Below are 27432 nucleotides of genomic sequence, written 5' to 3' on the forward strand. Positions count from 1 at the left end.
GAAACTACTGCGAAAGCAAAGAGCGCTTCACTCCAAGTTTAAACGCAGCCAAAACCTCTCAAACAAACAGAAGCCAAACGATGTCAAAGTTAGCGTAAGGAGGGCTATACGTGAAGCGTTCAGTGAATTCGAAAGTAAAATTCTATGTACCGACTTGACAGAAAATCCTAGGGAGTTCTGGTCTTACGTTAAATCAGTAAGTGGCTCGAAAAAGCATATCCAGACACTCCGGGATGATGATGGCATTGAAACAGAGGATGACACGCGTAAAGCTGAAATACTAAACACCTTTTTCCAAAGCTGTTTCACAGAGGAAGACCGCACTGCAGTTCCTTCTCTAAATCCTCGCACAAACGAAAAAATGGCTGACATCGAAATAAGTGTCCAAGGAATAGAAAAGCAACTGGAATCACTCAATAGAGGAAAGTCCACTGGACCTGACGGGATACCAATTCGATTCTACACAGAGTACGCGAAAGAACTTGCCCCCCTTCTAACAGCCGTGTACCGCAAGTCTCTAGACGAACGGAGGGTTCCAAATGATTGGAAAAGAGCACAGATAGTCCCAGTCTTCAAGAAGGGTCGTCGAGCAGATGCGCAAAACTATAGACCTATATCTCTTACGTCGATCTCTTGTAGAATTTTAGAACATGTTTTTTGCTCGAGTATCATGTCGTCTTTGGAAACCCAGAATCTACTATGTAGGAATTAACATGGATTCCGGAAACAGCGATCGTGTGAGACCCAACTCGCTTTATTTGTTCATGAGACCCAGAAAATATTAGATACAGGCTCCCAGGTAGATGCTATTTTTCTTGACTTCCGGAAGGCGTTCGATACAGATCCGCACTGTCGCCTGATAAACGAAGTAAGAGCCTACGGAATATCAGGCCAGCTGTGTGGCTGGATTGAAGAGTTTTTAGCAAACAGAACACAGCATGTTGTTATCAATGGAGAGACGTCTACAGACGTTAAAGTAACCTCTGGCGTGCCACAGGGGAGTGTTATGGGACCATTGCTTTTCACAATATATATAAATGACCTAGTAGATAGTGTCGGAAGTTCCATGCAGCTTTTCGCGGATGATGCTGTAGTATACAGAGAAGTTGCAGCATTAGAAAATTGTAGCGAAATGCAGGAAGATCTGCAGCGGATAGGCACTTGATGCAGGGAGTGGCAACTGTCCCTTAACATAGACAAATGTAATGTATTGCGAATACATAGAAAGAAGGATCCTTTATTGTATGATTATATGATAGCGGAACAAACACTGGTAGCAGTTAGTTCTGTAAAATATCTGGGAGTATGCGTGCGGAACGATTTGAAGTGGAATGATCATATAAAATTAATTGTTGGTAAGGCGGCTACCAGGTTGAGATTCATTGGGAGAGTGCTTAGAAAATGTAGTCCATCAACAAAGGAGGTGGCTTACAAAACACTCGTTCGACCTATACTTGAGTATTGCTCATCAGTGTGGGATCCATACCAGATCGGTTTGACGGAGGAGATAGAGAAGATCCAAAGAAGAGCGGCGCGTTTCGTCACAGGGTTATTTGGTAACCGTGATAGCGTTACGGAGATGTTTAATAAACTCAAGTGGCAGACTCTGCAAGAGAGGCGCTCTGCATCGCGGTGTAGATTGCTCGCCAGGTTTCGAGAGGGTGCGTTTCTGGATGAGGTATCGAATATATTGCTTCCCCCTACTTATACCTCCCGAGGAGATCACGAATGTAAAATTAGAGAGATTAGAGCGCGCACGGAGGCTTTCAGACAGTCGTTCTTCCCGCGAACCATACGCGACTGGAACAGGAAAGGGAGGTAATGACAGTGGCACGTAAAGTGCCCTCCGCCACACACCGTTGGGTGGCTTGCGGAGTATAAATGTAGATGTAGATGGGCGTGAGTCGTGCTTCGGTAGCTCAGATGGTAGAGCACTTGCCCGCGAAAGGCAAAGGTCCCGATTTCGAGTCTCGGTCGGGCACACAGATTTAATCTGCCAGGAAGTTTCGTTTTGCATGAAGACACCGACTGTCTTGTATCACAGCGGAGTACAAGTATTAACAGTTATAGCTCTTACTTTCGAAATAACGAACAGATTAATTACTTTTTTTCGATCTGTCTCGTTTTCAATTGACTGCCCCTTATATTTTCGCCATACAAGAATTTGTATCTGATTCCTAAGGTGCGACTGTTATTTGCACAGTTGGGGCCAAGAGCACATGCTAGGACAATAGAACAAAAACGGTAGAAGATTTAAACCAGAAAAGGGCAACACAGTCACGACGGTCGAACTAGTCACAATCGTGGACGCTCTCTTTCTATTCAGTATATTACCGAAAGAAAAAAAAAATCGATCTGATTCCAAATCAACCATTGCCCTACCAAAGAACAGCGATGCCAGAAAAATGAGTTACCTCACAGCACAGAGAAAGGTAGACGTATTGGGAGAAATTCATAACAATCAAAAAGTCAAAACGTATTGGATCAAGGCATTCTGTAGGATAGAACGAAACGAAATTGCAGATAGTCTGGCCAAACAAGACGTGGTCAGATGTCAATGTAACTTTGTACAAGTGCGAGTACACGCCACAGCGGGTATGTAAAAGATCACAGTTGCAATTCTCTGCAATAGGTAGAAACACATCCTAAAGTCAAGACAAACGACTTTCTACAAAGAGATAGATGATTGACAGGAAATGAATGGAATAAAGAATGGGCAGAATCCTGAAATCAAGACGCTGACATTATGTCAGTATCTCAACATTAGCAGTACGAGGTGCATTCAAGTTCTAAGGCCTCCGATTTTTTTTCTCCGGACTGGAAAGAGATAGAAATATGCGCATTGTTTTAAAATGGGGCCGCGTTCATTGTCAATACGTCCCAGAGATGGCAGAACCGTACGGCAGATGGAATTTTACCGCCAGCGGCGAGAATGAGAACTGTTTTAAATACTTAAAATGGCGACGTTTTCCTTACTTGAACAGCGTGCAATCATTCGTTTTCTGAATTTGCGTGGTGTGAAACCAATTGAAATTCATCGACAGTTGAAAGAGACATGTGCTGATGGAGTTATGGATGTGTCGAAAGTGCGTTCGTGGGTGCGACAGTTTAATGAAGGCAGAACATCGTGTGACAACAAACCGAAACAACCTTGGGCTCGCACAAGCCGGTCTGACGACATGATCGAGAAAGTGGAGAGAATTGTTTTGGGGGGTCGCCGAATGACTGTTGAACAGATCACCTCCAGAGTTGGCATTTCTGTGGGTTCCGTGCACACATTCCTGCATGACGACCTGAAAATGCGAAAAGTGTAATCCAGGTGGGTGCCACGAATGCTGACGGACGACCATATCGCTGTCCGTGTGGCATGTTGCCAAGCAATGTTGACGCGCAACGACAGCATGAATGGGACTTTCTTTTCGTCGGTTGTGACAATGGATGAGACGTGGATGCCATTTTTCAATCCAGAAACAAAGCGCCAGTCAGCTCTATGGAAGCACACAGATTCACCGCCACCAAAAAAATTTCGGGTAACCGCCAGTGCTGAAAAAATGATGGTGTCCATGTTCTGGGACAGCGAGGGCGTAATCCTTACCCATTGCATTCCAAAGGGTACTACAGTAACAGGTGCATCCTACGAAAATGTTTTGAAGAACAAATTCCTTCCTGCACTGCAACAAAAACGTCTGGGAAGGGCTGCGCGTGTGCTGTTTCACCAAGACAACGCACCCGCACATCGAGCTAACATTACGCAACAGTTTCTTCGTGATAACAACTTTGAAGTGATTCCTCATGCTCCCTACTCACCTGCCCTGGCTCCTAGTGACTTTTGCCTTTTTCCAACAATAAAAGACACTCTCCGTGGCCGCACATTCACCAGCCGTGCTGCTATTGCCTCAGCGATTTTCCAGTGGTCAAAACAGACTCCTAAAGAAGCCTTCGCCGCTGCCATGGAATCATGGCATCAGCGTTGTGAAAAATGTGTACGTCTGCAGGGCGATTACGTCGAGAAGTAACGCCAGTTTCATCGATTTCGGGTGAGTAGTTAATTATAAAAAAAATCGGAGGCCTTAAAACTTGAATGCACCTCGTAGTACCATGCAAACCTTATCAAACAAAGAGCCGTTTGTATCCACTACAGCACGATTGATCTTGTATCGTGCGTACTCCTGACAGCATCTACACCACATTCATGCTGTTGGGTCACCGCTTTCTGAATATGGAATCAAGAAGGATGCGAACCACTTCTTCTTTGGATGTGGCAATCGAAGACAACAATCTGCAACACTAATTCGTCGTCTGGCGACGTTAAAAATGTTCCCTTCCAACATCTGTGCTGACGCCTCGACGACAACAGACTGCAGGGTATACAACGATGATAAACTAAACTCCTCCCGAACCGGCCATGAAGGCCCAACGGTACTGACCGGCCGCCATGTCATCCTCAATCCTCAGCCCATACTCGTCACTGGATGCCGATATGGATGGGCATGTGGTCAGCACACCGCTATCCCGGCTGTATGTCAGTTTCCGAGACCGGAGCCGCTACTTCTCAATTAAGTAGCTCCTCAGTTCGCCTCACAAGGGCTGAGTGCACCCCGGTTGTCAACAGCACTCGGCAGACCTGATGGTCACCCATCCAAGTGCTAGCCCAGGCCGACAGCGCTCAACTTCGGCGATCTGACGGGAACAGGTGTTACCACTGCGGCAAGGCCGTTGGTATACAAGGATGATGCGCAGAAATATTAAACACGTAATATACATATTTGCATTCACTGTCAAAATGAGATAGAAGAAACATGTAAATATTAAATTGCCTGTTAATTTCACGAATTAATGGAGTTAACTGTAACTGAGTCACCTAGGACCTATGCAGCATGTACACTGCTTGACAAAAACAATTGAAGCACAGAGAAGACATGGTCGAATGTCAGTGTAAGTTATTATACATACAAACCACCGGCGGATATGTAAAAAATCAGAGTTGTAGTTCCCCATAACAGGTAGAACGACCACTGGATTGCATTAGTGTTGTTCATGTTTAGTGTTAGAAGGCCTGTTAATGTACATAAGGAGCGTGAATAGCGTTAGATGTTGGTGATCACTATGAAGTTATGCACTAGTATGAGACAGCTTTATCAGCACCTGTCAGACTTTGAATGTGGCTTCATTATCGGTCTCCATTTGGCCGGCTACTCGAATCGTGCAATATGCAGATTCGTGGGGCCTTCGGATGTGACAGGGCTCGGTGCTGGACCGTACGGGAACGTCAGGATACGCATACTCGTACTGGGGATTCCGGTCGACCATGTCGGATCACCACAAGTGGCAATTGCCGTATTGTGCACCAAGCATATCGTAACCCAGCACAGCTGTGCCTGCCATCCGAGAACACTGAAACATTCTGTGCCATCCCGCAGCAGTGGTCGGAGATGAGATGCACCCAGACCAGGGAATTACCATCCATTACGTAGGCTACCGTTAACACCACAACACAGACTACTGCGTCAGTAATGGTGCAATGACCGGGAAGCATGGACTGCTGATGAATGAAGTCGCATTGTGCTCGGCGATTAATGGTAGTCCTGCAGTACAGCGAACGATCATCGCTGGCGAGTAGATCTAGGGAGAAGTCCCATTCTTACAACGTTTTGGAGAAGCACGGCGATATTATCCCCGGTGTCGTGGTATGGGGAGCCATCGCTTGTGATTTCGGATAGTGGCTGGTAGTAATTGACGGAGCTCTGACGACATAACTGTGTTTTATAGACATCCTGTGTCGTGACAACATATTACCTCTCGTGAGACAGTATCGTGGTTCCATCTTTCAACAGGACAACGCTCGTCCACCCATGGCACGTGCCTCTGTGAACTCTCTGCGTGGTGTTAAGATACTCCCGTGTCCAGCGAGATCCCCAGATCTGTCCCTGAAAGATCATGTGTTGGACGTAAACCCCGCCCCAGCGCCAATATCCGGGATAGCAAGAACTAGTTACAACAATTGAGGGAGACCTCGCCTCAAGACGGCGTACAACGGCCTTATGACACCCTCCTCAGCCGAATCAATGTATCCATCCAGGCCAGAAGGGATGCAACGTCATACTGATAAGACGGCCAGTACCGCCAAGTTCATTTGAATTTGACTCGATTTTGTAATCACTGAAGTGACATCACATACTATCACAATCCGCGAAGTTTCATTTCGTTTCCTTACCACCTTCTGGATGCTTCACTATAATTTTTCAAGCAGTGTAGACTGGCAGTATTTCTACCAGTACTGTAAATCTGTTAGTTATCTAGTTATGAGATGGGTTCTTTAAATTACGGTATTATCTTTTTCCTCTTCCTTTTTTTCTTTCATTTTTCTTCCTTTATTTTAAATGGCATGACCCAATACTCTGTCTAATTATGGTTCTTCGTTGTAACTACTTGCACCTCTCCATCTACCTTCACATAAATGTTGTAGCCAACGTATGCAAACCAGCTAAAGGTTATAAATTGTGTGTAAATGTCTGTATGGCTACATACCTGAGCGCCAGAAGAACCGCCAGGTACCGATGATGAGCGTCAAGTCTTGTCAGTGACATTCGATTTCAAACCCTACAGCACTCTCTGCTGTTAGTAAACTCAGATACAGCTCAAGCAGTTCCTGGGCAAACACTGCAATGGGAACTGCATTCAGTAGGCATTTCGAGTCAGGTAATCATACTGACACGTAAAGCCACACGGCTTCAATGGGCCTAACAGATCAGAAGCAGGACTTTTGACAGTGGCTGACTGTAGATGTGAAGTGTGGTCGGACCAGTTCGCACTTTACCTCTTCCCAAAAAAATGCAAGTCGTCGACTGTATCGACGGTGCACTGTGGTGTTTAACCCACATGTGTGTGGAAAGGTGTGGTTATGGTCGAACATGCCTTTGTGATACGTTACTGGTGTTTTCGTACCATTACATATGATTATTTACTCAGGTACCGTGGATGTGAGCCAGAATGTTTACTTCAACATACAAGGTGACTGAGTGCTGCCGTTGCTTCTACATCTTCATGCTGGGTATATCGCAGACACTGTCGTCTTCCAAGATGACAATAACCGTGCGCTGTAGCACGTTCCCGGTCTGACGAACAGTCAGGCACACTGTCGCATCTCCACTGGCTTACTAAATTAGCCGATTTTAATCCCATAAAAATATTCCAGACTATTTGTAACATCAGGTGAAACATAGCTAGCGACATGTTCGCAATGTAGCAGTTCTACGGCAGTGCTTCCCATCCTGGTGGTAGTTATCCCTTGATGGTAAAACGAAATTTTCTGAGTCGTAAAAACAAAAGTGTTAGACTGTCTTTCGGTCATTAAACTAAACTATTTTTAAAAGATCATTACTATTATTATTATAAGTTAAACATACACAACACCGGTGTATTATTCTACAATATTTATTATTTGTTATACGAAACGGTTTTGGGTTTTTACGCCATCGTCAGATACAGAGATAAAAGAGTGGTGCAGTGAAATTTTGCTGGTTCAAAGATTTCAAACTAGTGCATCTACAGAGTAACTCCATTTCCAGATATGAAAATGTTGATCTGAGATCACGGATTTTTTATCTCTGGAAATGGAGATACTCTGTAGATGCACTAGTTTAAAACCTTTCATTCAACAAAATTCTACTTCAGCACAGCTGGTGAATCTGTAACAGCCGAAAACTGGTTTGTGCAAAAAAAAAAAACAGTGTTGTGTGTCATTCATTTATAATGTAAAAAATAATCTACCAAGAACCGACGGAACAGTTGATCAAAGCATTACGATTATCACTATTTCGTAAAATTATGATACTGATTACGTGAATTACCAGTAATTACTTTGTTTTCAAGTACTAGCGTAAAGCGTGATACAGGGTGGTAGAGATTACAGATTGTGATTTTATAAACATCTTCCTCACATAGTTCACCCACCAGACACACACTTTAAAATTTGTAACATGCACACCAAAATCGGGACATATACGTCACATACGTTTAAATATCTCATAAAATGAGTTACCGCAAAGGATCACAAATTTCTTCATTATTCACTTCGCAACAGCTAAACGAACTACACTACTGGCCATTAAAATTGCTACACCACGAAGATGACGTGCTACAGACGCGAAATTTAACCGACAGGAAGTAGATGCTGTGATATGCAAATGATTAGCTTTTCAGATCATTCACACAAGGTTGGTGCCGGTGGCGACACCTACAACGTGCTGACATGAGGAAAGTTTCCAACCGATTTCTCATACATAAACAGTAGTTGACCAGCGTTGCCTGGTGAAACGTTGTAAGGAGGAGAAATGCGTACCATCACGTTTACGACTTTGATAAAGGTCGGATTGTAGCCTATCGCGATTTCGGTTTATCGTATAGCGACATTGCTGCTCGCGTTGGTCGAGATCCAATGACTGTTAGCAGAATATGGAATCGGTGGGTTCACGAGGGTAATACGGGACGCCGTGCTGGATCCCAACGTCCTCGTATCACTAGCAGTCGACATGAGAGGCATCTTATCCGCATGGCTGTAACGGATCGTGCAGCCACGTCTCGATCCCTGAGTCAACAGATGGGGACGTTTGCAAGACAACAACCATCTGCACGAACAGTTCGACGACGTTTGCAGCAGCATGGACTATCAGCTCGGCCTGTGATGGTGTACTCAATGACGAACCTGGGTGCACGAATGGCAAAACGTCATTTTTTCGGATGAGTCCAGGTACTGTTTACAGCATCATGATGGTCGCATCCGTGTTTGGCGACATCGCGGTGAACGCACATTGGCAGCGTGTATTTGTAATCGCCATACTGGCGTATCACTTGGCGTGATGGTATGGGGTGCCAGTGGTTACACGTCTCGGTCACCTCTTGTTCGCATTGACGGCACTTTGAACAGTGGACGTTACATTTCAGATGTATTACGACCCGTGGCTCCACCCTTCATTCGACTCTGCGGATCCCTACATTTCAGCAGGATAATTCACGACCGCATGTTGCAGGTCCTGTACGGGCGTTTCTGGATACAGAAAATGTTCGATTGCTGCCCTGGCCAGCACATTCTCCAGATATCTCACCAATTGAAAACGTCTGGTCAATGATGGCCGAGCAGCTGACTGGTCACTATACGCCAGTCACTACTCTTGATGAACTGTGGTATTGTGTTGAAGCTGCATGGGCAGCTGTACCTGTACCCGCCATCCAAGCTGTGTTCATCTCAATGCCCAGGCGTATCAAGGCCGTTATTATGGCCAGAGGTGGTTGTTCTGTGTACTGATTTCTCAGGATCTATGCACCCAAATTGCGTGAAAATGTAATCACATATCACCGGCCGGTGTGGCCATGCGGTTCTAAGCGCTTCAGTCTGGAACCGCGTGACCGCTACGGTGGCAGGTTCGAATCCTGCCTCGGGCATGGATGTGTGTGATGTCCTTAGGTTAGTTAGGTTTAAGTAGTTCTAAGTTCTAGGGGACTGATGACCACAGATGTTAAGTCCCATAGTGGTCAGAGCCATTTGAACCATTTTTTTGTAATCGCATGTCAGTTCTAGTATAATATATTTGTCCAATGAATACGCGTTTATCATGTGCATTTCTTCTTGGTGTAGCAATTTTAATGGCCAGTAGTGCAATTGACAGCACAACACAACAGTAACTATGTAGAGTGGTCAGAAACGGTCTGAATAGCTTCTAGGGGTGTTGCAGGTGAGGTTGTGCTGATGAGTAAAGCTTAAGAAAAAAATGTTCTATAGGCTACGCCGATTCCGAGTTATTTCGCACTGAAGTTAGCCATCAGCACGCAAATTCAAGCGGCCTGCCAGAGATAATCTCGCCAAATGTGTTCCCCATTTGACTTGCTAAAACAACAAGAGAGCATACGTAAATTGGATATGGAGCGGTATTAAGGATAGACCCCGAGCCAAAGGCTGAGCAGTATCGTGAACTGTCATATACGCTACGAGAACAACTTGCACTGATTGTATCTGGCATGCTGCTTGAATTTGCTCTCACAGTGACCTGACTGGCTAATTTCAGTCCTAAATAACTCGTAAACGGCGCAACGTATCGAACTTTCAAGAAAAATTTTTTTTCTGAGCACAACCTCCGGTACAATACCCTTGCAAGGTTTTCAGAATGTTTCTGACTACCCTGTATGCAGACTACTACTGCATTTCCATAGCGCCTACACATTATTATTATTATTATTTTTATTATTATTAGTGACTCAAAGCACTGACAGTCTACGGTCTTCCAATTTCTGCCAGTTCAGAAGTAAGGCTTCCAGTAACCAAGTGATTTACAAATAGTAAATATAGTGCTCACATTTTGTCTTGGTTGATTTTAAATGTGGGTGCACGCTGTGAGTGAATCAAGTGTCGCTGGAGATGGAATTTGTGAAGAGTAGCATGTTTTGCAACAACTACAGATAAATTTCTTTTCTGGGGAGCTGTAGGTAGCATTCGTGATGGACTAATAATTGCTTCATCGTTCTATAAATAAAGGTTGTTAGAAACAAACAGTACCAATTGTTTCTTTGACTCATCAATTTATGATTTTTTTTACAAAAACCTTCAAAAACTGAATATCACTTATCTTTCGTCATTTTAAAAATATGGGTAATCAAAATAAAATTCTTTTCCTTTTTAAAGCTTACATATGCGGTAGTTTTGATGTTGGTGGTAGTGTTGGGGGGGGGGGGGGGGGGGGGGGTACTAGTTAATATCTGATTCCACTCAGGGCTAATGGTGTAAGTAATGTTGAGAACCACTGCTCTTCAAGATCTAATCATTGATGAGTAGCTTCAACTGTGTATATCATACCTGAAGAAAATTGTCGAATCTCGTCATCACCGAACTGAGTGCATTATCAAGACTGGAGTCGCTGTTGCACTGTATTTGCGTGATGTCACATGGGGGTGGTCAACGTTTTGGCCGGGCCGGTGTGCTGACTTTAAGCGCTATTGACCCTTTTTTTATCTTGCCTAATGGGAGGAAGGTAGTTACGTTATCGGCACGCTCCTGCAGCGCCTTCCGGATGCTGGTGGCGACCCTCTCGCGGTAGTGTATCAGCGCAAACTCGACGACCACGGAGAAGACGGTGAGGAAGCAGAGGATGATGTACCAGTCCAGCGCAGTCGCGTACGACACGGGCGGCATCTGGGCGCGCGCTCCCATGCCCATCGTCGTCAGCGACAGCACTGACGTCACGCCTGCGGGACATAACGTGACAGCAGCAGTGTGTGCATGCTTCTCGTAAAACAGGGCGACCATTGTTTGTGACCTCCAGCCTTAAATTACTGAGACTGCTCATAACAATTTAAGGGGTGTTTATAAATTAGTTATACAAAAGTAACCTTTAATTGTTATATTTACAGTTGGAATATGAGAAATGTCTCACCTGTAATCAGTCTTCTGCCAAATCCGATGAAGAAAATCTATGACTGGTAGCAACTGCTTGTGTTATCCGTTCGACATTTCCCGGAAGCAAAGGAATGAAAACTCTGTCTTTAACGTAACCACATGCACCCAAGTGCATTGAGATTTAAATCATGTGATTGTGGTGGCCAGGATATTCTTTCACCACGTGCAATCCAAGTCGGCACATTCCTACGGAAATACGCGATAACTCCACGATGATAATGTGGTGACGTGCCATCTTGCTGAAAACCAAATTCTGTGCCCGTATCCTGTTGTAATTGTAATACTAGGCATATTCAGTTCTAAGCTGACATGTCGTCGATTTTACCTGGACTACAAGTGTAAGATTGCTGAACTTGTTCCATTGTTGCGTCAGAGACTGCTTTCCGACATTGATCTGGCATCCTATGTGATACACAGCCAGTTTTGTTGATATGTTTGTACCAGTTAATAACAGTTTGTTTCTGGTGGCTCGTGGTATTTAGTCCTGAACTGTCTCTGAACTGTGGTAGCGGATTTCGATTCATGAAACCATGAACAAGCTCTGCACCGTTATACGACTAGATTATGACTGTAGGAATAACTTAATCGCGTATGCCGTCTAGCGAGGACGTCAGGAACTAACACTGCTAGGCAGGAACAAAACTTGAAGACATAAAGCATTAAGTGGTCTATCAAACATTTCTGTAAGTTATTTGCCCTTTTCACAATTAAAGGTTCCCTTTACATAACTTATTTATAAACATCCAGTATAATGTTTCTGTTAGTTCTATAGATACACACAGTCTTCGTTTCATAGCACCATAGTGAGGAGATCCACAAGAAAGAATGTAGAGAATCTTAAAAAAACATTTTTTTTAAAAAGCTGATATTCCTTCTAATATCGGAAGTGAAATGGATTTCAAGGATATGGTACAAATAAAATTTCTGAAACATACTTTTATTTAAATGTTAACACTAAACATGTATCAAACATGTAAATTTCATTTTTATTTCGCCATGTCTGACAATATTCGCATTCCAAATGGAGATTATTTGGGTGTTTCGGAATACCTGTGATATGTTCCTTCCAACAGAACTTGTTATCAAGTTATAATAGCAAAATTTAACGCTGTCAACTTCTTCCATTCTCTTGTCACGATATTTGACGTATATGCTCGGTGCAAACGTCTTACCAAGTCTCAGCTCCATACAGTGTGCTTTCTTGAGATCAGAGACAAAGTGATGGCTATTTTCTACAGCTACATTTCATTTGATATTCATTGCAATATTTGTTTCATCTTTAAACGAAACAACCTTATCATCTGCTAATGTTAACTGTTGGAAGGTCATTAACACATATACGAAGAAGCAAGGGCCCTAAGAAAGACGTAGCAGGACACCATTTATAATTGGTTTCCAGCTGGAAGATGGCTGATAGCTTAATACAGGGTCTCCTGTTATTGACACCCCTTTGTTTCCTGTCAGAGAGATACTGTTTGAACCATTTGGCAGCATTTCCTGCTACACCATAGAATTCTAATTTATTTAAAACGGTATTGTGATTTGCACAGTCAGATGCCTTTGACAGATCACAGAACACATCCGTAGCCTGTAATTTATTGTCTAATTTTACTCAGAGTATGTAGAAATTAAAATCCGCACTGTGACGCTGACAATGTATTATTTTAAGTCCAATGCTGAGAAGTCGCTTATACATTACCTGTTCTAAAATTTTTCAGAGTGCTGTCAAAAGTGAACTTGCGTGAATGCATGATGATGTTTCCTTATTGCATTTCTTATGCACAGGCTTAACATCAGCATACTTTACGTAATTGGGAAACGTTCCAGCGATGAATGACTTGTTACACAAATAACTTAATACTTTCCTAAACTCAGAAGTATATTTTTATTTAACATTGTTGACATTATATCATTACCACTATTTTCTATTGTTTTTGATGGATTCATGAGTTTTTCTGTTGTAGTGAGAGTAACATTCATGTTAAGACGTTACTTGTGGTGCTTCGTCTAAGGTATTTCATGACTCCACTTATTGTGCCCAAGAACAGAAACAAGATGATGTTAAAAAAATTGCAACACGGCACGCATATGTTATCATTGTATCATTTACTATTAAAACAATGTTCTCCCCCCAATCTCTGGCTTTCCCAGTGTTCTCCCATACTATATCCCACAATGACTTTATTTTGCTGCTTCATGTAGTAATTCTTTCCTTCTAGATACGTGTTATTTCTTGAACATTTTACAGTTTACATTGAACTGAACTAGAAAATCAAGATAAGAGATGTTTCTAAATGGTAGATACAGTCTCCTGTTGTCCTACAAGATTACTACATTCCTTTAGTAACACATGGCACTTTGGAGAATTTGATCTAATCTTAATTACTCTTTGGAGACAATGATTTTCATATAAGGTGTTGTTCTTTCCACTAATGTCATGAGGACTGAAAACGTCAGTCCGATGCACCTCTTTCACTAATTTACAAAAACATTCAATTTTTTGCTCATTGACTACTCTCCTTACTTCTTACTTAGTAGATTTTCTTTCATGATAAGTATTGAAATTTGTCATAAGAAAAAGCATGTCATGGTCTGCAATATAACTCTCTTCATTAGTTGTTGTTTCGGAACAATTAACTACTCTGGTTCGAAGGTTTGCAGTAGGAATTATGTTAAATGATAATATTAGTGACTGCAGTAAATTTTTACTGGTAGAGTATTTACGGAATCAGTATTAGAACTACCAGTAACCTCTGTTTCTTTTGTTTTTAGTGATAAATAGGCGAGTAGGCTTCCAGGAAGTTTATAAACTGATTAAAACTTCCAGAGGTGCTCACTATAAACTTCCAACCATATAGGATTTGTTCTGAAATTCTACTTCTGTCGCACATGCTTCCAGATGTTAACGTAAGCAACGTTTATCATTTTCTACGTTGTTAAATGTTGACCATTCCTGATTAATGTGGCGACTTCTCTTTTCTCCATTTCTGGTATACAGAAATCATACCGCGAAACTATATCAGCGGTCACATGATATTCAGAGATGCAAGTTATATCAACTGCGCTTAAGACCTTCATTCATTGATGCAAAGAAGTGTTTCATTAATTTGACGCAACGATATAGTAATCTGACGCAATAAATGTGGCTAACGCATTAGACTGACCGAAATGTAGCTCTGTCGAAGAATAATCTCTGAGTTTTTTTTTTAACAAACGGTAGTTTGCAAGGATGCAGCATGCTAAAATTATGATGTTTAAGTACTTCCTCAGTCTGAATGTTTCCTCTCATACAGCTTTGTTTCTTTCTGCACAATCTCCTCTACAAAACGTGCTGCTCTGACATTTGCAACTAGTGGTATTTTATCGATCCATTTAGTAGACCCACAAAGATAAAAGTCTATTGGGTTCATTTTACCGGTTTCAACAGTTTATACTGTCGTCTTCAAAAGTGAAATATGCTCAGACCGTTGGTAACCCAATGTCAAAATAAGAATTGAACAGTAGTGTGTCCTATAAAGGATTAGCAAAAAATACGTATATAATGCAAGTATGTTAGAAACAAATGTGTAAAGATTGAACACCAGAAGTAAAACAAGTTTGTTAAAACAGATGTAAAACAGTTAAGCTTAAGAGCCACAACATACCTTTGCAACAGCATCAATAAAACATAGTGAGATGTCTAAAAATATATGATAGTGAGATGAGTAGGAAACATTTAACTGACAAATTTCACATCGAACATAGAACGTTCGAGAAAAGTCACCCACCAAACTGATGAAATGAATGGCACTGAAACACGTCTATATACAAAGTGGGAGCGTTAGTGTACGTACTGACTGTAATAAATCCTGCGACACTTGAAGAGCAAGTATTCATTAGACCTTATTAAACCATATAAAATGATTCATAAAAGACAATAAACCATCGACGAAGTGTTAAGCAAACAGAGATATAAAAGTAGCATCATTCCTTTGTAAAGGGATATACGAAGGCAGGTAAACCACTCATATTCTGTTATTATTGCATGGTGACGCTATGGGCCACTGGAAGAGCGGCGATACGTTGAACTGTTCAGTGCTCTGGAGACGAGTCCGGCTGTCGGATGCGCGTAAAGAGGATACGTAGTCATGTAAGTGAACTGCAGTCGGGCTTCGATAGGAGGAAGTGGACATTGGCGAGTCGAAGGTGTGCGAAGGCCCCTAGAGGGTGTTCAGAAGTTGACAAAATCGTTTAGTAGATCTCACACATCTGTGTCACATTACTTAAACCACGTAACACAGGAATAAGCAATGTATTTTAAAGTGGGTGAAGAATCAGTACAAAAGACATTCAGCTAGTGACTTACGTTATGTTATTGATTAATTCTGTTTCTAATTTATCATAGATTCCGAAATATTATTATTTCCAATCTTAGCATAGAATCCGGATTGATAACAACGAAATATTGTTTCTGTAGTGTTGGTACAATTTTAATGCTATTGTAAAAGTACTGTCAACTTCATCTGTGGCTTACTTTTTTATATGCAGCTTACTAAAGTAGTCATGTTGGGTGTGTTTCGTTGGAAAGGACGAATTGGGATACCTTACCTCATCATTTTTTTTTTTTGACGGTTTCTCACCAACGCAAATTCATCGTAGGGTGGTCAGAGTTTATAAGGAGTCTGCTTCCTATTTTGAACACTTAGGAAGTAGATGATTAAATTCAAAAGTGTCTTACTTTAAAATGATCCGCGTGAAGAGCGTCCCAAACTGCAAACGCAGATGAAATAATTGAGAAAGTGCACCATACTGAATTGGACGACCAGCTACTGAAGTCATACGAAGTAGCTTACACCACAGGAATATCAGAAGAAAGAGTACAGCACATTTGGCGTTAGAAATTAACTGTAAGAAAGCTTCGTGCGATATCGATGTTGCTTTTGTTAAATCGTGGCCACATGCAAATGCGGAATCTAATTCCTCTACACTGTTCGGTGCTGATTTTTACACCTATTTGTTACTGTGGATCACCCGTGAGTCGGCCCGCTCACGACAGAAATAAAATAGCGACCAAGGCAGTGCCTAGAAGCTGACGACCCTGCACCAAAAAAAGGTGGTAGTCTGTTACAACTGCCGGTGAAGGTATGCCCAATGTTTTAATTTTTAAAGGTGAACACAGTACCGCGGGATTACTGAAAAATATCCACTGAACCAACTAGGCGACGAAAAGGCCCGGTTGCTTTTCTACGACGTTCCACTTGGTCATAAAGTTGTTTTAGGCATGCCAGAAAGAGGATTTTAAGAAAGAAATGTTCAAACCTATACCATATTCGTCAGATCTGATCCCCTGTAACTTTCAGTAAATCGACACATCTAAAGGATTTCGTGGTTGGAACACATTTTGAGGGTATGGTAACCATAGAGCGGTATTTCACAAACATTTCGAAATCATACTTCAAGTATGGAAGCTACTACTTGGAAAAAGTGCAGTGACATAAAGAGGAACTGTATGGAGCACCATGTGTGCTTTTGGCAACAAAAAAAAGGAGCTTTTAGGACTTGCTCAGTATCTTTTTTTAGTACTACCATTGGACTGCGCCAGTATTTAATGAATTGCAGAACGGATTACAGAAACACAACACAAAGCGGAGGAAACAAGCAAATAGTTGCCTGTAGAGCAAAGTGTTTAGCGTACGACATAATGCTGTGTTGGGCGTTGCAAGGGAACGAATATCAGGGAGGCAGGCTGCGATCTCTGCATACGCTCCAGCCCGTTCTTCAGACATCAGAAATCAGTTGACATTTCAGTTTTAGTGGAGAAAAGACTGGCCGGGATAGTAGAGGCCTTGGAAAGACGTCAAAGAATACCATTGCCTCATTTAACACTTCAGCTGCTGTTCAGTACCGTTTACTCTCACTGAAATGTGCGCAAACTAAAACCAAGTAACGGAAGTACAAGAGCACCACCACCAGTGTGTCTATGACAGAAAGTACCTTCGTAATATTGTGTGCTCTTGCACTGTCATGCATTAAACGACAGTAGATGTTTTCTTCAGTTGTTAGTTCTTTGTAGAAAGGTTGGCATATATTTTTCATATGCCTATTAAAATGGTGCTTGGAGGAAATAGATTGGTCCAATAACTCACAAATACTAATTGTTCACAAATCTCTTGTTTTCAAATCATAACATGGTTCTTGACGTAACTGCTGAGAAAACTGAGTACTCCAACATCGACTGTTCTGCGCGTTCACGTTTCCCAATACAACCCCCATCTTTCATGAGAAAAAAGTATTTCAGTAGCAACATCACCATCATGCACAGGGTGCAATCGCCAGTTGCAGTACCGATGTTGAGCAACAATATCTGAATTGGTCAGTCAATGCGCTGCAGCTCCATTGTAACGTTGTGAGAGATGTAAAGCTACCGTTTACTACTGTGGAATACCTTACGTAAGCGTAGACTATGGTCGTTTGACAAGTAGCTTTAGTCAGTTAAGGTCATATCCACGTTACCTGTACATTACGTGTGTTGCACACCAATCACGTGGTATCCCACAACGATCGCGTTCTTTGTATATGCGACCAGTGTCTTACTAGATTCTCCTAAAAACCGGAAGCTGTGAACTATCTGCAAACTGAGTGAGGATATATAAAGAGCCGGGTAACCCACAGAACATTTTTGCTATAAGACAGTTATCCTTCTGTCGGTTACTTAAGGACAAACAGTATTTACAGCAAAATTGAAATTGTCAGTGTTTAATTCAGATTTAATTTGAAAATTGTTGATTTGTAACGTGAAACAGAGGGACATTGTAGCAAACACAAAGAAAACAATGCGTATTTATCACTAGAAAAAGCAATGTCCTCAACAAAAATGTAAAATAAAAAGAAGCTGCAAAACAAAAATATATCAAACATCGCTTTAATATTTCATCGAACTTTTATAAAAAATGTTTCTGTTATTCATAAACAACTTTCGGTTTATCAATAATAATAGGAAACTCTAGCCATGGATCATGATGAAGAATATTATATTGAGTATAGGATAACAAAAATAATTATGTATATATGCATTTACGTCTGTGCGTTTAAACTGTACTTGCATCAAAAGTAACTGCTCTGGTTTACATAACAGCGCAGAAATTACACGATGAATTAATTTTTATTACTTATAAGATGCAATTTATATTCTGTAAGGATATCAAATATGCAATGAACTAACACTGAATTATTTGCGGTTCTAATTACGTGCAAAAAAAGGAGAAGTCGTCGGCTCCCAGTTTCTGTTTTACACATCTATTTACGTTTCTTTGCCTACCAAAGCTACCAGTACTACCGATAACTCTACCAGTTACTAGGTCATTTATATAGCGTAGCAAACTGTTGAACAATAGTTTTGGTAGAGTGCAACTCTAAATGTTATAAGATGTAGCTACTGACAGCCAGCCTGGCAGCCTGGTGTAATGGGTGCGGTTGTTCTATGCTGCAAGTTGGCGTGTTGGGTTGAGTCAAATCTGGCTCGTTGATAGCAGAAATCTTTACTTACTCCCCAACATTGTATACTAGTGACTTGTGCCTACGTAAAACGGGTGGATGGCGTCATGGACGTTATGCGTAATGTGTAGTGATGACTCAGCTCTTCCTATGTCTAGCTCAGGGTGGCAACGAGGAGACCTTGCGATGTATGAAGCTGCCAGCGATGCTAGCTCAGCTGTGGAATGAGTTGGCACAGGGCAGCAGGCGAGGCTGGCTGGTGGCTGGCCTACTGTGAGGCTACAGACGGACCTGGGGTACAAACGTTGAACCTGTGTCTGACTGCTGGCATCTGGCGCTGGTGAACGTCCAGTGGCTTAATGGGGTGGAGCGAATCTCTGGGAAGACCGTACTACAGCGGACACCAGTTCGACACGTCGATCTGATGTGCAGCCTGGCCAAATGACCATTATTTATAGGTATAACAGTGGATTTCTTGTGATGTAGGAGCCGCAAATGTCACATATTCATGCCAAAACATCCCTGGATATGGTAACTCAGTGGTCACTAGACAGGCGGACTTCAGTGCCTAGGTTGATGCCGGGCATAACGGTGTGCCAGCATATTACGGCAAGTGCCTTTCTCACGGCAACGAGCCCTTGCCTTCGGCTCACACCGTTACACTGGTTAGGATGGATGAGGCTTTCCGTGGTCCTTCTAAACTGGTTGCGTTTGGGGCCTTCTATGCTGGCTTAAGGGCTTGTAACATTCCACGATGGCAGTTGTTTTTCAGCACCTCTTGGAATTTTGAAAAGTCCTGACGTAAATCAGCGCCAGCCAGAGCAGTTCTATTAGCGTGAGCTGGCGTTGGCCAATGATAGTGCCCTGCAGACTGTAGGAGACAAATTTTGTGCCCTATACGGTGGAGGTGTTGGTCTGAGACCGAGAGCCGTTTGCCAGCTGTTGGGGGTGGAGGATCATGGACACTGAGGGGTGAAGTTGTTGCGATTATGAAGTCAGGTGTGAGTGAGGGTGATCGGTAAAGTTATTCGATTGGAATAGAAGCATAGTGAAATTTGAAAGTAAGTTTCTGTCCGTGGGCGTGTAGTTCGGCTTAGCCATTTTTCAGTGCTCTGGAAGAATGTCGTGATTTAGTGGACAAGCAGGTACTCGGTGGGCAGGAGCCTTCTATCAAAATGTCGAGCAATTTTTAATCCCTTCTCATACTGCTTTTATTATGATAATTGACCACATTACCTGTACCTGTAAATGGTGCACTGCAACACCCAGGTTTCAACACAACGCTTAGGTAAGGACACCTCCTCTCCGTAATGTGCAATGGAATTACAGCAATAGTTTACGGTTTACATGTGGAAAAAGAAAATCCATGGTAACTTTCAGATTATACATTCACTTTTATGCGACAGAGCTATTCTACATTCGGAACAACAGAGACATGTTATACTGTAGAACAGTACAGTTTTGCTTAATTCCAAACATATCAATTGAAAAAAAAAGCAAATACCATTTTGTGCGCTAGAAGAACGAAGTAGAAAATTACAAGGAGGAAAAAAATGTGATGTCCAGGATTAGGACCTCCAAGGGTGCAACATATCGCCGTATGGAGTCACAGAGCTACGAATTCTGCATTCCTGTTGGCCTGAAAGTGCAGTAATGTGACGAAGTGGAGATACAAGGATTACCTCAGTTCATTCTTCTGACCAATTTGAGGGTGGTTTTGTGAAGTCTTCGAAGTTAATCGATTCGTATATTGGCTCTCGCTTAAACTTCAGTTATGCCAGTCGACACTAAAAATAGTCATGAAAGTAATGCAGTAAATCCATTACCTTGAACAGACGAGAAGTTTTATAAGCAAATAAAGTGTTATAGATGACATCAAAGTTGCATAAGCCTTTTCTGAAGTTTTGGCCGGCCGGAGTCTGGAACCTACAGTCTGGAACCGCGCGACCGCTACGGTCGCAGGTTCGAATCCTGCCTCGGGCATGGATGTGTGTGATGTCCTTAGGTTAATTAGGTTTAAGTAGTTCTAAGTTCTAGGGGACTGATGACCTCAGAAGTTGTCCCATAGTGCTCAGAGCTATTTTTTCTGAAGTTTATTCTGTGTTTCGCCACTTCGAGGAGTATCTGGTATTTTTGCTGATATCCAACAACATTTTTTTACTCAGTCTTAATTTTCAACGCCAACGTAACATTATGGAAAAGGAGTAACTTATTTTTGCGAATATTTTCTAGCTTTATATCGCAGCTTGTTGGATACTCCGGCTTTCTTCATATAAGGTCGATTTTTCGTGTCGTTGAATCAAACGGGTAGCTCTCATATTCGTATTAATAACGTAAAAAATTTACTTTGAATATGCGATTCAAATAGCTTACCATTTAGGTACGAAAGTAATCCACCTCAAAAAGACTTAGTAATTAACTATGAATCCATGGAGACATAATAAATATTGTGTAATTCTTGACGAGTTTACATTTGGAGGCACGACACATTTTCACACTCACTCAATCATTACAACAAAACTGGCAAGCTTTGAATCTTGGCCCATCTTGCAAAAATTCTTGCGAACGTCTGTGATTGCTAAAACGTATTTATTACTGACATTAAAGCAGTGATAATGTCTACCCAGTCCCGCGAATCTAACTTACGTCGATCAACATTACTTATAGTGGTGTAATAACGCAGCAAGACTGAGGATTAATCCGGATCCTTTAGCAAGCCTTTCTAAGTAAACCTGTGGAGCAATACATAGCGGAAATTCTTGGGGGGGGGGGGGGTCATTGCTAAGAGTGCATACATTCTGGCCGCGAATACGTGTTGCCACATAACAACCCAGAACGAGACGCAGGAAAAATTTCAAGGTTGCAGCTCGAGCTTGTGCACAGTTGTGTGAGCAGATGCTACTGGAACAACAGTGTGAAGTGCTCATTGAAGCAAAAATTTTCGCAGACTTCTCTGCAAGGATGTCTAAAACCGGTGCGCCACCTGGTTGAGTCTGAGGAATGAGCCAGAGCGTATGTAGTGATCGAAACCTTCCTTTCCGGTACTGGTTCCTGCACAATACCACGAGCATTCGTGAAACGCTTTGCACTTTGTTTGCTCCTGGAAGCTGTAATTATTTATTACGTGCAGTCTACGTGGCAGACGTCCTTGGAAAATGGCGACTAGTCAGACGACAAGCTGGACGTACGGCAGTGGCGAGACTACTTTTCTCACGGCAGGCAGCACTTACCTAGCTGTATGCGTGCTGGGACGGCGGACGGGTCTATCCAGAAGCTGACCCAGGAGCAGGAGACGATGAGGCCGCATGGGACGTACACCTGCAGGATGAAGTAGCCCGTGTGCCTCTTCATGTGGAACACCGCCTTTATCATCGAGTGTCTCTCTGCAACACACACCCACTACTTAGCGACCTGCATAAAAGCGGAGACACGTGAGGAGTCTCGGCACCACACCTGCTTTCTCTGGCCTGTCAGTTCAGTAAAAGCCTGAGATGTAACTCAAGCGGCTTTATAATGAATGAATTATTCGATACTAAGAATTAATGAAGTGTACGATACAAGCAGTTCTTTTTAATAATCCAAGCAAGAAGCAAAATTGTTTGCCATAACAGAATAAAAGAGGACTTTGATACATTAACTTATAGCTGGTTCTGTCTCACAAACAGTAAAGTGCAACTATAGCCAACACACTTCACAGCACAGACGATTAAGGCCTGTAGGCGACCCTAGCGAACCAGATTGAAGCCCGACAGCTCTACAGCCGCTTGGCCCAGTAAAAGGAAAGTGAAGGAATTGGCCAGAAGAGTACTAAGAAGCCCGAGAAGAATCAAATATTGTTGGACCCGACGGGATAGGCGATCTATTAAGGAACGTTGAGAGAAACTACAAACATCGAGAGTTCCGGAACCTGTCCAAAAAATTGGAATAGAGATTAACATAAACATCATTTCCGCCTTTTTTATTGCTCATGAAAACCACCCATTGCATGTTGTACCACCATACAGCGAGACCTTCAGAGGTGATGGTCAAGATTCCTGTACACGCCGCTTCCTCTAATAACCAGTAGCACGTCCTCTTGCATTAATGCGTGCCTGTATTCGTCGTGGCATACTATCCATAAGTTCATCAAGGCACTGTCGATCCAATTGTCCCACTCCTCAACGGCGATTCGGCGTGGATCCCACAGATTGGTTGGTGGATCACGTCGTCCATAAACAGCTCTTTTTAATCTATCCCAAGCATGTTCGTTAGGGTTCATGTCTGGAGAACATGCTGGCCACTCTAGTCGAGTGATGTCGTTATCCTGAAGGAAGTCATTCACAAGATGTGCACGATGTGGGCGCGTATTGTCGTCGATGAAGACGAATACCTCTTCAATATGCCCCCAATATGGTTGCACTATCAGACGGAGGATGGCATTCACGTATCGTACATCGTTACGGCACCTTCCATGACCACCAGCGGCGTACGTCGGCCCCAACATAATGCCACCTCAAAACAGCACGGAACCTCCACCTTTCTGCACTCGTTGGATTGTGTGTCTAAGGCGTTCAGCCTGACTGGGTTGCCTCCAAACACATCTCCGACGATTGTCTGGTTGAAGGCATATGCACACTCATCGGTGAAGAGAGCTGTCCATTGGGCATGTTGCTGGGCCTATCTGTACTGCGCTGCATGTTGTCGTAGTTGTGAATATGGACCTCGCCATGGACGTCGGGAGTGAAGCCGCACATCATGCAGCCTATTGCGCACAGTTTGAATCGTAACACGACATCCTGTGGCTGCACGTAAAGCACTATTCATCATGGCGGCGTTGCTGTCAGGGTTCCTCTGAGCATAATCGGTAGGTAGCGGTCATCCACTGTAGTAGCAGCCCTTGGGCGGCCTGAGCGAGGCATGTCATCAACAGTTCCTGTCTCTCTGTATCTCCTCCATGTCCAAACAACATCACTTTGGTTCACTCCGAGACGCCTGGACACTTTCCTTGTTCAGAGCCCTTCCTGGCACAAAGTAACAATGCGGACGCGATCGAACCGCAGTATTGACCCTCTGGGCATGGTTGAACTACAGACAGCACGATCCGTGTACCTCCTTCCTGGTGGAATGACTGGAACTGATCGGCTGTCGGACCGCCTCCATGTAATATTGCACGGTTGTTTACATCTTTGGGCGGGTTTAGTGACATCTCTGAACAGTCAAATGGACTGTGTCTGTGATACAATATCCACAGTCAAGGTCTATCCTCAGGAGTTCTGGAAACCGGGATGAGGCAAAACTTTTGTTGATGTGTGTATAAAGGCATGTCGTAGTTTAGCGTTGTTACCAAAAGTCTCGAAAAACACTTGATCAATTTACTTCACATTTTTACACGATACTCTAACGAGCATTTGGAAAGACATTAGCTTTTTTGGTATATATAAATATATATTTGATATATAAAGTGGGAACATTGTTACCAAAAATCACGGGGAGTTCTTGAGTTATCTACTCCAAATTCTAGTACGATACTCTAATGAACATGCGTACAGACAAATGCTATAGAATGAAACGTTGTGGACACATATGTAAGTACATTCGGAAGAGAAACAACGAACAAATCACTGAAAGTACCACATTTTAATTTCCACATGACATGGTAACATTTGTTAATTGCATACCACGTTTACGCTTTAGGTTAGAAACGTTGCTCAATGTGACCACCATTTGCTTTCACGACACTCTGGAACAGGACTAGAGATAACATTTCACAGTTGTGCGCAGCACTTTCCGAACGGTAGACCATGGAGTACTCAGCTGTCCAGCCTGAACATCGCACATTACGTCCAGCATTCTCAGCTATGGAATCAGTAACTTCAACAATTTGTGTTAAACTGGCCGTCGGCCTCTCTCATGAGCGATTTCCAAATCGCCAATTAATTCGAACTTCCATATCATGTCCTTGAACTCCGGTGCGTAAAGAGGGTCTCTCTGTATTTCTTTAATGTGCCGATTCTCGCGACGAGCATCAGCACTGTTGCTGTTGTTTTGATAAAACCTTGCTCACCTTGTCCAGATCCATGTTGACTGTATGCAACTGTAATGAGCACTGATGCTTGTGTTTCACCCCTCCGCTACCGTGCCAGTACAGGCGTCTAACGGCAAATTATGGCACAAGCACTACTAACAAAGCAAATCCTGCAGCGTAGAGTGTGAACATCATTCCTGTAAAGTTGTGTACCCATATGGTAAATAGTTTCCCTCTACACTGACTCAGTCACTGTAACTTTAATTATAACTACACCCTGCACTTTACTAATTTACATAATATTTTTACATGATACTCTCATGTACATTCGGCGGCACATAGGCTATACATATTTTTTAAAAATTGTAACACTGAAATATATACATGAAATCAATATATTATGGGACAATATTGTGACTAAAATATCTCGGTAAATTCTTGAATAATTTACTTCAAATTTTTACCCAACATTCAATCGGACAAACGCTACATTTTTTTTTAAAAAAACGAGAATAAGCTGGTTTTCTGTTAAAATCGACTGCGTGAAAAAATGCTGTGCTGAGTTGTGAAGATATGCGGTTTCATTTTCTTTCTCGCACTCACTTTCAACTACTACTGTTTACTCAACAACGTGCTGTTTTGTTTTCTTGCTGGTCGTCAGTTTTACAGGAAACAGTGAGTTGTATTTATGGTTTACCGGCTTATGATTAGACTACTACTGAGCTGTGGTACTGCTAACCACAGCTACTCAAAGCTCCTAGGAAGCTAGGGATCTTTACTGATGGACAAACTTGCGGTTGGTACATAATTTCAATTTCAACTAAAGAACAAATTTCAGAATAACAATATATAATTTTATTTCGGACCTTCATCCTCTTAAGAAAATATACAACTGGCTTTCACAAATGGCAGAAGCTTCTACTTAAAATTCTAAATTATTTACACCCGCTAAGCTAATGAATTTAACGAATGCAAAAAACAAACAAATTCAGAATCTTAAAAACTTTGATTTAAATCAGTTGCTAGCTGCATCAACAAATGAAAAGGTCAGCTCCTTAAAAAAGGACTGGATGAAGTTGCCTTGTAAACATATTCATGAGAAAGGGTTAACAACACCACCTGAAATACGACAATAATAGAATGTTAAAGCGAATCGCTTAGTTGGCCGAGGGTCCGCATGGACCCACAGTGAGGTTGCTGTCGAGTAGGATGCCAACACCACTGCCATAACTAAACAAGTAATTCCTTTGTGTGTATTTGGTCTGTCATTGTTTATTTTAACATTAGTACAGGACCTAAAGAGGGCGTAAGAGTAAGTCGGGCAGGCTCAAGTGACAATGTCCAAACCTACAAAAGGGCTTTTAAAGCTTATCAGTGATCACAATGAAACTGACTTAACAAAAGTTCTGTCCTTCATATCAAAGAAAGTCTAAAAACAAAACTGGGCGACGATCACACTAATTAACATACTACATTACATTAACACTACAAGGAACCTTTAAAACAAGCAGTAAAACTCTAATTAGGTTCCGCTCCGCATATACAACGTGTCGAAGCCTTAGACTTCGTAAGCTCCGTATAACGCATTCTTATTCAGAACCATCCTTAACCGATCTCCTGTAGATATAACATGTCACCATAAGCTTCACAAAACTTCACAGGTTAACAGCAGAATACGAATCATGCGTAACTTAAACGCTTCCAGTTACGCGATGAGTAGATGTCCAGCATGACATGACGGACCCGCCACCGTTTCGCACGCAAACGCGCCGACTTATCAGCGCCGTCCACTCGACGCAAGGCAAAACGCCGAGAACGGCGAGGCCCAGGCACAGCGGATGGAGACGAGAGCCTGCCTTCAAAACACGTTGCCTCATTGAACGCCGACCGGAGAGAGAGCACTCGGCCACACGCCAAGCCGGAAAACTAAAAGCGGAACAGTCAGAGATACAGGACCAGACGAGTGTCGATATCAGCGACGCAAGTGGAGCACAACTACCGCCAGTCGCCTCGGCTCAACTACTGCGGAATCCGAATCGCCCGAAAGTTTGTAACCGTACCCATTCGTAGATTAAAGCTATGCGCATTGCTGTCAAAAAAGCTACTACCCTCACAGATCCAGCAGCTACACAGGTTTTTTCTCTCATACCCCGTATACCAATGATCCCAAGCGATTTACCCACACATTTTACTCAGCTCCAGTTCCCCATAAATATTTTGATGCGATATAAAAAATGAGGCTCGAGGTCAGAGAGAGAGAGAGCAGAAAAGGAGAAGGAGGAGAGAGAAGATGAAGGGAGGAAATTGACTTAGAGAGTGGGAAGGAGAACAGAGAGGGAGTAGGAAAAGGAGAGGGAGAGAGAGGAGAAGATGGACAGAGACAAGAGGAGCAGGAAAAGAGAGGGAGGGGGAGGAGGAGTTGGGGAGAGATAATGGGAAGCAGGTTTTGCAGAGAGAGACTGGGGGGAGGAGGAGGAATAGATAGTCAAAGGGAAAGGGCAGGAACAGA

At 42.6% G+C, this 27432-nt stretch overlaps 1 protein-coding gene across 1 annotated transcript in view; it reads right to left on the bottom strand.

Annotated features, from left to right (window-relative positions):
* The window catches only part of LOC124606651, a 194003-nt gene that overhangs the window by 25576 nt on the left and 140995 nt on the right, over positions 1-27432 (bottom strand). Inside the window, exons 6-7 of the mRNA XM_047138653.1 lie at positions 22150-22302; positions 11030-11235 (exon numbers count right to left, since the gene is read on the bottom strand). Of these exons, the coding sequence (XP_046994609.1) occupies positions 11030-11235; positions 22150-22302 (359 nt within the window). The remainder of the gene's footprint in view (positions 1-11029; positions 11236-22149; positions 22303-27432) is intronic.

The sequence above is a fragment of the Schistocerca americana genome, chromosome 3 (assembly GCF_021461395.2).
Source record: "Schistocerca americana isolate TAMUIC-IGC-003095 chromosome 3, iqSchAmer2.1, whole genome shotgun sequence".
Taxonomy (NCBI): domain Eukaryota; kingdom Metazoa; phylum Arthropoda; class Insecta; order Orthoptera; family Acrididae; genus Schistocerca; species Schistocerca americana.